The sequence below is a fragment of the Melopsittacus undulatus genome, chromosome 4, assembly GCF_012275295.1.
Source record: "Melopsittacus undulatus isolate bMelUnd1 chromosome 4, bMelUnd1.mat.Z, whole genome shotgun sequence".
In the NCBI taxonomy this organism is placed as follows: Eukaryota; Metazoa; Chordata; class Aves; order Psittaciformes; family Psittaculidae; genus Melopsittacus; species Melopsittacus undulatus.
Window position 1 is genome coordinate 61,787,301 of NC_047530.1, and position 10,801 is coordinate 61,798,101.

At 39.1% G+C, this 10,801-nt stretch overlaps 1 protein-coding gene across 1 annotated transcript in view; it reads right to left on the bottom strand.

Moving 5' to 3' along the window:
• LDB3 (LIM domain binding 3) overlaps positions 1-10,561 on the bottom strand; it is a 114,266-nt gene extending 103,705 nt beyond the window's left edge. The window contains exons 1-2 of the mRNA XM_031053386.2: positions 10,519-10,561; positions 10,289-10,414 (exon numbers count right to left, since the gene is read on the bottom strand). Of these exons, the coding sequence (XP_030909246.2) occupies positions 10,289-10,381 (93 nt within the window). The 5' untranslated portion in view covers positions 10,382-10,414; positions 10,519-10,561. The remainder of the gene's footprint in view (positions 1-10,288; positions 10,415-10,518) is intronic.
• Positions 10,562-10,801: the final 240 nt, after the last annotated feature.

Below are 10,801 nucleotides of genomic sequence, written 5' to 3' on the forward strand. Positions count from 1 at the left end.
TTTCTTCAGAGAAAAAGTTTTAGGTTACAGTCTAAAATGACATTTTGCAGGGTGAGCAAGTAAAGCTCTGCAGAAACTTAAGCACAGAAATGTAGGAAAAGGGAATTGCTGATGAGCAGGATAAAAACATCATTTTGCAGGCCACAGGCTACTTGGTTGTAAAGGGAAAAAAGTCTCTTTCAGGATTCTCAGTGGGCATATACTCTATTGTCAATGCAGAAATTACATTGGTATTAGCTGCAGCATGGGTTCCCCGACAGAGGGTATGTATATAATCAGAGAAACCCCACAGCTACACACAGAGCAGTTGTGAGCGTTCATAAGGTGCCTGTTCAGCCAGTCCTTCCTGCAGCCTTACATCAAGGCATATGGAAAGACACAGCAGAGTGCCATCCCACATGAAGCAAGGATGAACACAAAAAGCCAGCATTAGGGGTCTCCCACATGACCACAGACCACAGCAATAGCAGCACTTGTCCTTGTAGCCAGCCAAGGCAGTTACAAGTAGGTACAACTAAGGTATACAGTTCTCAAGTGTAAGATAGTTCCTCCATCAAAAGAGGAGAGTTCTGCTATGTCTTGGGCATGAAACAGTCAAACAGTTCCATCACCCTTCACTAGGTTGACTTTCTGTCAGGGGCTTTCTTTCAACAGCCTGCTACCCACAACTCAGTGTGCTCATCCTGAACTACTGATAACTATATAGCAACACAGAACACATTTTAATTTTAGAAATGCTACACTGAAAAGCAGCAGCAGGCAATTAAACCTAGACTGCCATTCAAATAGGTTCGGTGTATTGTTCAAACAACTGATGACATTTAACAGACTTCTGACCACTTCCTGTTAACAAGAAAGAAAAGCCATGTAATAGAGATCCTCATCTGCCCCACCCCATTCAGCTGACCAAAAGGATTTAATCTTGCATAATTTGTTCAATAATTTAGGAAAACAACTGAGATAATCTTCTGGACAGGAAAGCAGTTTTGACAGTAGGTCAGAAAGGTACTTGTACTTCGCAATGCCTGTCAAAAAAATAGCAAAAAAACTACTCATTTATTTCCTAGAGTAGTTAATCTTGGCCAACCCTGACGAAAAAGAACATCTTGTTTCAGCTGCCTATTTCTTTTTTAAACACCTGCCATAGTACCAACTGCCCTTGGCCATTTTTGAACCAGCTATGACTAGGTAAGGAGAGAATGCTGACATTCTCAAATAGAGCAGGATGGTCCCAGTGACCCCCAGGATCAAGATAAGGCAACCCAAATTCACCCTAATACCAGAGCATTCTGATTTGGCACTATGTACAAGAATCTGGGGTTACATGTAGTATTTTTGGAGTTTTGGACACCATGCCCCATTCCAGAAGCTTGAGGTAAATGCAGCATTTGTTCCAATTCAAAATAGCTTCCTAAGTTACAGGATGCTTTAAATATAGCATGAGAGTCCCACAGAGGCTTCTGAAGAGTGTGCATGGCACCCTAAACAGGTATAATAAGCACCATGATGCCTCACAGTTATTTTTCTTCATGCCAAAGGCTAATTGTCACTAACACTGGCTTTAAACTGAAGAGCCATAAATTGCTTAAAGTAAGTGTATGCCCTTAAACCTGTTACCTTTAATGAGAATAAGGGTTTATGTCCGTGTTAGCAAGTATGGCTAACCAAGGGCAGGAAGTAAGGCAGCCAAAATAGCCCAGCAACTGGAGTCTAGACTCTGAGCAAGGGAAAGGAGGGGATATGGTGCGAGCATATGAAAGGCTGTTCCTCCTAATCTTCAGCTGCCATTGCTACAAATCAAGTGCATTTGGAAGGATTTTGGGGAAAGGTTAAAACCTATTTATGCACAGTGTCCAGGCAATGAACACCTGTGGAACCAATGATCACAACACCAGCTATGCATGTGGGAGGTGCAAAAAGTAACTCTACCCTTACCAGGGGATTTGCATGCCTTTAAGACATTTCACGCATTATATCTTCCTAAAAGAAGAGCAAGATCTCATTGACTTTTCTGAAAAATGGCTGCTAGCCACTACTAACAAAAAGAGGAGTCTCCTTGTATTATGCACACTCAACATGTCACCTGGAGCATTTCATAAGCTGGAAACAAATAATTTCCAGGGTAGCTAATTCCTGAAACAGAGTGCTTATGCTCAAAGTCAGTGGGTTAAAAAAATTGTAGTTCTTTCTTCCCCCTGTAATAAGAGCTGGGTGCTTTTGCTCCTGAAAATCTCTCAGAAGAACACAGAAACAGCTTCATGTTTGTGTGAAATGTTACACTTTTCATAGGTTGGAAAATTGAAGTTTTTAGAACTGTTTCCAAAGGTTGTCCAACAGTAGGACTGGACTAAGCTTCAGGGCCAGGTTCAAATGATCAAGCTTTTATTACATTTAGGGCCTGATGTTATAATAGCAGGTAAACAAAATATATCACCTATGCAGTATGTTTTAGAAGGTGATACCTGCCTGCTTTTAAATACATATTATGTAAATGATGGGTCAACACAATGTGATGGAACAGCACACTTGTTGATATCCTTGTCCTCACTCTGTACCAGCAATAATTAAATTCTGTATGAAGTGCCATTTATTATATATCATAGCATACTTTCATCAAATTAAGATTTAGGAATTTAGACAACTGTAACAAAAAGCCTATCCTGAGATTTTGCTCTTAGGTAACCTTTTTATTAAGGCTTTAATTACATTAGTACAGAAGAAAGAGCCCTTTAACATGCTGTATATAAGCCATCCTTTTTCAACTAGCATTACTCATTTCAAAGCATATCATAGGTGACATTGCCAGATAATATTTTAAATTAGTTTCTTTCCTCAAGACTTGCAAGTATTGATTTTTACCATGTTCAGCAGACAGGCTGAGAAAGTTGGGGCTGTTCAGCCTGGAGAAGAGAAGGCTGCGTGGAGACCTCAGAGCAGCCTTCCAGTATCTGAAGGGGGCCTACAAGGATGCTGATAAGGGACTATTCATTAGGGACTGTAGTGATAGGACAAGGGGTAATGGGTTCAAACTTAAACAGGGGAGGTTAAACTGGATATAAGGAAGAAATTCTTTACTGTTAGGGTGGTGAGGCACTGGAATGGGTTGTCCAGGGAGGCTGTGAATGCTCCATCCCTGGCAGTGTTCAAGACCAGGCTGGATGAAGCCTTGGGTGACACGGCTTAGTGTGAGGTGTCCCTGCCCATGGCAGGGGGATTGGAACTGGATGATCTTAAGGTCCTTTCCAACCCTAACTATTCTATGATTCTATGATTCTTTCAATGGGGATTAATAATTTACATGCACATTGAGCATCTGGCTATTCCTGCAAGAAAACGCAGGAAAAGTAAAAATAAGGCAGTACCGGATATTACACTGGACACCATCTAACACTGTATGATACATTAAAATGGTGACATCTCAGGTACGTATGTGCAGAAACTTCTAGTTATGCACAAATCAGACACATCAAATTGTGTTGTCGCCAACTCCAGCTCACTACGAACTAGATTACAGGGAAGATCATTGTATCTTGCACACCATTTTGATCCTTTCACAGTGCTATTAAAGGTTTATAGGTTTCATTTTGGTTTTTTTAATACATACATTTTACAGTTATAAAATAACATGCACTTAATGCTCCTAATTAAGCAACAAGACTGACCAGAGGAGAACTGCTGCTGCTGGTATTGAAAGCTAATGTTAATGTATTTTCAGAACTAATTTCCCCTCTTTGTGTTCCACTGGCTGGAGAACATTTTGCAATTATGTATTCAGAATGGGGCTAATGACAAGGTTATCTGCTGTGTTAGAAAACAGCCATTTACAGAGTTCATATAGTAACAAAAAGTTCTACCTGAAAAAAAGCTTATTGTGCATTTTATTTATAAAGCACTAACTGTTCAGCAGCTTTAAATTCGTAATTTAATGGTTACCTCCTCTTGTATTTACTAGTTCTGAAGGATCTGCAAAATTATTAACTTTAATAATAATTAAGTAAATCTAAGGACTTCCCAAAATACTACAAGAACTACATTCTCAAGGAAACTAACTCTAGGCCAAAGGCTGAGCAATTTGTCAGACTAGGTTATCCTGTTGCCAGGAAATGCTTTTAAATGTTAAGAGAAAAGTGAACATATCTCATGCTGTGGATCTCGTTCCTCAGATTAAGATACCTCCTCCTTCTCCATAAAAACACAACAACCAGGGTTATCCCCACTCGTGAATGTCTCAGTTTCTCACCAGTCTTGGGCCCAAGTTTCTCACAGATAACACTATGCCTCCTGTTCAACCGAAGAGTTCTGTTGCCCTCCCTTTTGTAGGAAAGAAAGCTGTAAAGTTACTGCAGAGTGGGTTGTTGCTTTTTTTTGCTTTTATTTTGTATGAATAGTAAGCTAGCACCAGTAAATACCAACTGGGTTGATATATATATATATATAATGTATATATATATTGGTATGTCAATATAATATATATATTATAACTGAGTTGGTAATTGTGTAGATGCTGTTCAGCCCCACTAAGCTCTTTTGACAGCTAATGCCGCACAGCATTGATGATTCAGATACAACCACATCCCAAAGAGAAAAGCTGCATTTAACAGGTGAAATAAAGAAAGGGCTTCAAATTCAGAGGTTATGTATTACGTGTCAGGATAGTAACAGCAGCAGGTTTGATGATGTAACACCACTTAAGCCAGTACCTCAGCTATTGAAGGTCATTATTCATGTTAATGTGGCCTATATTCTAATAGGGCTATATGTTTCTCCTGCAATTCAAAACATGGATAGAATTAAGAAACAGAGCATTAAATAGAGCTGTGAGTGATGGCTGCACAGACACAGTGCAGAGTACAAAATACTCCTTCACCAGTGAGCTTAGTATTTAGTGATTACTTTAATCATACAGAAATACAAATATTTCTGATAATGGTGGCTGTAAACATACCAGAATTGGCTTGCAAATTAGTTTGAAAGCAAAGATACCATTTAAAGTAGCTAGTATTCTCCCATGACACTGACACATTTGTACATATAACAAATGACTGCACATAGTAAAACTCAGAATGCTATAACTTTGGATGGTGCGACTGTTGCTCAAGGAGTGATATACAAGTTAAGCCCATTATTCCAAAGAAATGCTGATACCCACGGAATAGATGTTTTATCAAAAAGAAACATGAAAGTTTTGAAGTGTACTTGAAAGTTGGCCTGGAAGTATTTTATTTTCCTCTCACAAGGAACTAGAGTGAGTTAAATTGTAGAAGACTGGAAATACGTGAAACCATTCATGCATAAGAAATTACTACAGTTTATCTAGACATAATACAGTCATTACATTAAATAGCTCATTTTCCCTCTCAGAAGCTGACTCAGTCATTTTAGTTTGGGGGAAAAAGGAAACATCTCTGCTGAATAGTAGTTAAAAAGGAAGACTTTCACAGGACAAAAAACTTACCTGTTAGTTTTGCAGAATATCAACTATTATAAATACTAATCTATAGTTTTTAGTATTGTGAGGGACTTTGCATTTGTAAACTAAAGCAGAAACCAAACCCACACTCTCAAAGTTGCCGTTGTAGCTGTAGGACAACTACTCAGCAGCACAATTCACCATGGATGCTTAACAGATGATGTGGAACCAGCATTTCAAGTGAACTTGTTAATTTGTTCAATTCAGTCTAACAGGTAAACAGCACTCTTTTGATTAAAAGTTATGTACAGCAGCACACGGCTATCTAAATGAAAGTTGCAGGATACATAGTGCTTGACCTGAATAATCTGAGGTTTCCCGTCATTCAAGAATAGAACAAAAAAACCCACAAATGGACTCCATTCATGCATCACTTGACCATTGTAAGGTGCTGATACCCCATATGCATCAGGCTTATGGGAAACGAATACTCTCACATTGCTCTTCTAAAGAAAATGCAGTCACAGCAAGAGGTTGACATATGCATGTGTCAGAGTGGAGGAGGGACAGGAAGCAATCAGGAAAATATTCTAATAAAAATGAAAGAGCTCAACAAATGTGAGAAAAGCCTTCCTGCTCCTCCAGAGATATGGACTGCAAAATGCTAAAATAGATCTCCCCCAAAGAGCTGCTCCAGGCTGCTTGTATCAGATAAGCTAAATCTCATTTTTTTCCTATTAGTGTTTGCCATTTACCCTCAGATATGTAAATCATATCACCAAATATCTTCCTCACTTCACAGAATAGAGCCAAAATAGTCCTCTAAACTTTTGTTTTGTTTAAACACTATCTTCTTCAGCTTCAGGATCTAACTTTTGATTGGAAACCCAGGCAAGATTTGTAGGAAATACAAAACTGTATGGATAATCACAGAGTGAATATACTAGTTATGAATTACCACACTGTTCTTCTGCTATCATACATAATGATATTTCTTGTGTAACTTCCAGGTCATCATATCACCTGCAAGCCAGTCTGTCTCTCTAGAGAAGCTTGCCATTCAGCAATAATCATTCAGCAATATGTGAAGAGACTCTGCTATTGCTTCTATCCATGTGCAATTGTAACATTTTAGGTAACAGGGCAACTCAGCACTTCAGGTAACTGACCATACCTAAAAGCCTTCTTACAGGCAATTAGGTCTATAAAACGAGTGAATTCTGCTTGCTTCTAGACAGTGAAAGCAAGCAGCAGGAGAAAACCTGCTTTGCTGCCCACATCAATTTGGAAAGACCAGATTTATGCCACTGGTGATAGCTCTTAGCATTGCCAACAACCTGTAAGTCTCATTCATTTCAGTAGGATTGACAGATGCTCAGCTTTACTGATGGTCTATCAATATTGTTTTCCTACCTCTGCTACCTCATGACATCTTATGACAGAGCTTCTTCTAGAGGATAGGATGGTCTGTAGGGTGGGGAGTGGAAAAATATTTTTCAGTATTCCTAGATTAATTTCTAATGCCATTGCTAAAGGAATGTGAAAGCTGCAGAGTGACCTTAACTCTTCTCCACTTGTTTCTGCCTTGTCTTTTCCTCACTCCACCCCCTCTAAGTTAGTCAGGCACTTATTTTTAGACAAAGAACAGATAAGCAGAACAATCCATTTCAGGGGAATACATCTTCAACTGTCACTCAGCTCACTGACTATAACTCCTGTGTCTTAGGCTGTTGACTATTAAACAGTGAGCTGATAACCTGAACCTACCTGAAGGGAAGAAAATAACAGTATCTCAGCATTTTAAAAAGGGTTCTTTAAAACTGAACTGTTGTGCCAAATAGCTTTGATTAATTACCTTTCTTGCCTACTGTTTTAAAAGCATTTTCCTTAACAGAAGCATTTGTGGTATCACAGCCTCAGATTGTGCTTTTGTCAGGCTTCAAAGACCTTCATGTTTTCTCCCCTGCTTCTCAGGTGAAGTTCAAGCTGAGTGAGAATTGTAAAGTAATGGCTGACAGAGTGCAGGTCAACAGTTGATTAAGCCACAACCCTAGTTCGTAAGCCCAGTGTCGCCACTTTATGTCTAAGTGTGGGCCAGCTTCATACTAGCTTCCTCTTTCAGGGAAGTTCTTCAAAACATACATGTGTAAGACTATAGATGGGATGAACAATTCCAGTGTGGTAGACTGTTGTCACCATCTTTCTTAGGTGGTGTGAGAGAAGAGCACAAAGCCTTCATGAGAAAGGATGAGCCTTTTTCTTTCCCTCTGTGGCTCACCCAGTCAGCCTTACTGTTTTTGGACTGTTAGAAAATAATAAGCATGTCTACATATGAAGTCTATCTGCCTACATAGAGGGATATGATGCATATGTAGGCAAAAAGGGCCACTGCACTGGTATTAAATTCCATCTGGTATTAAAAGCAATCATAAGACCCTTAAAACTGAAGTGTTTGGGGTTTAGGACTCATCTTGCACCTAGGAAGTCCAATCCTATCTCAGGAGAGCTGTGGATCAAAACCAGTCCACCTGTAAGTGTATGGCATCCACTGGCAACATTTAGAGCTGTGTGCCTTTCCCAAGAAAGGGATTTTCTTCAGTTAGTTTCCCTCCCCAATAATATCTTGAGAATGCAAGTACATCTTTCCTTTTCCTCCATGGTAATATTGCAATTACGGCTAAATTCACAGCTCAACTCATTTATGATGGCAAATTTCTGATTAAAGGGAATACCTGATCTGTTTGGAGATATATTTATGTGAGAGATATTAAACTAAAAATGGACTTTAAGAATGCTATCATCACCATGTTCCAATTAAAAATCCATCAGAACTAGCAGTATTCTCTGCTCCAGCTCTCCCATGCTACGTAGCCTAAAGAGGCTACGTTCATTTCTGCATGCCTGCTTTTTCCCCCTAAGGCAGACTACAAATCGAATCCAACCCCAAAGGAACTAAAAACTGGGCCTCACTGGGAAAGAGTTCAAAACATTTAACAGTGCTTTCTGACACTTCTACTGCTGGAAATGCAGCCAGCTGTGTGAAGAGGTAATTTCTCCACACCTTTGGGAATGCAGCCTTTGCAGTTTCACTCCTACTTACCATATGCTCTCAAAAGCCCTATGAAAATCTATAGCCTTTGGGCATAGTGAGTATACTTTAAGAGATTATAATCTAAGAAAATGGGTTCTTTGGGAAATGACTGTTTTTTTCTTTCTGGTTGTGTCACATATAGTTCAAGTGCCACAGCCCCAGCCTTTGACTGACAGCCTCTAGGTATGACTGATTAAAAAAATCAATACCATACAGTACACACTGCAAAGTGTTATGAAAATGCCTACAGAAATATGTTGACACCTCTCCATACTTACCTTGGGTGGCAAGAAAGAAATACCAACATTATTTATCATACTGAAATCGGTATAAGTTTATTAAGTGAGTTTATTTTTGTGCTCCTTTTAGTTTGTTTTTTCTTGTTTGTTTTTAACACTGACAGAAGAGCTTTCTTTGCAATTACTACACCTCTTTTTCAAAAGGGGTTATGAAATGTTCCTCTTACCATCACAGGACCTAGTATGAAGTTAAATGTAGCTCTGTCTTCAGAGAAAAGAATATTGTGCATAAGAATAAGGGAGATGAAATGATAGAGAGCTTTATAGTATGAATATGAAATACTGCAGTTAAGATTTAAGAAGGTCATTGACCACTGAGTCATGATTGTTGCAGGGCAATCAACTTGGTACCCACAACTTCGCAGACTCTGTTTTCCTTAGGCAAAAAAAGCCACAAGAAACAACAAACCCAAACAGTTTTCAGGGTAGTGTAGTGGCTTTTTTTTCTTTGCAGTGGAGCAGACCTTTGGTTTGCATTCTATTTGTTTGTCTGATGAAATCATCCTGGTATTCCTTCCAAACACTCATGTAAGTAACCCCTCTCATCACTGCCCTGCAAAACAAGCCTTCTACAGGTGATTTGTGGGGAAGCAAGACGTCTCTAAAAAGATCTGAAGATTCTGGAACAGATTTGAGATTGTCAGAGTAGAAATAAAAGAAAGGAAAAAAAATAGAGAGCCACAGGAGAGTAGAAAGTAGTTTCCAAAGCTGAAGTTACACAGAACTATCTAGCTTGATAAGAAAAATGTAGGTAAGGAAACACAAATTTCCTGAAAACTGTCCAATGATTAAAAACCTTTAGGCAACTGAGCCAATTCAGGTAATAAGTGCACTCCACTCTAACAACTTAAAATACTGATCTTAGAGGAGTCAGCTAGGAAATAAAGATACAGCAGGTCATTAATTATTAAATCACATGTTGTTTGTCAGCTGCAAATGGAAGGCTTCTACATAATTTAAGACAGTATTTTAAGTACTGTTGAGACTTCTGCTTGACATGTCTCATTTTCATCTGATTATTGCTCCCCCCTCAAAAGAGGGGACATGTATCCCTATCTTTGTCCAGTTTTAGCACCTAGACTTCACATATTTACAAGTAGTTACATGATCATTTTCTAAAAATATAGCTCTATAATCCCATTCACAGTTGTTCTATTCCCTTCCCTCCAAATAGGCAACACCATATCATATCATTGAGGCCCCTATCAGCAAAAAGAGAGACACCACCACACAAAACAGAACTGGAAGCTTACTTAAAAGAGACAGTATAATCATTCTCAAAAATATACTAATGAGAACTGTCTTCCTGAGGTATCAATGCCAGGTTGTACCTTGAAGTGGTAAATGTTAAGCCCACATTATATTCTCTTTTTTCAGACCTTGCTGCAAAGATCCTCTATCTTGCTAGGCCAGGTCAGTGTACACATAACTAGTTCACTGCTATTTTCCAACCTAAACAAGCTCAACAAGGCTTTTTTGCTCACTTACTCTGGAGATGGTCAAGGGCATATTGAAGTCCTTGCCCCCTTGCAGTCGGAAACCCCATGGTCCAGGTCCATTCAGAGTCACGCTGTAAGCCATTGTGTATCTCTTTCACACAGCAATGAGAAGGCACTGCAGAACAGAAGGATAGGGTACACAGAGAAAGTGAAAAAAAAAGCCAGAATGAAAAGAGGGAAGAGTTTTATATAATGAAAGTGATTATCTTTCTGCCTTGCCTGTTCAGTTGTGCTCTGATATCACCTAAGAATAGATGAGAGCTATAATGCAGATGCTGATATCCCAGCTGAGTAGGGTCCATAAAAGGTGTGTAACCAGACACCTACTATGCAAAGACTTCATGACTCAGATGTCTAATATAGCCCCCAGGGAAGGGGACAGATCTTTCTAGGCTTCTCGCCCCTCCTCATGCTCAGTTACCTTATGGGCAAAACACATCATGTAAAAAAACAAAACTCCATGCTAAAATCACAGACACCCAAAACTCTTTACTAACCTGTT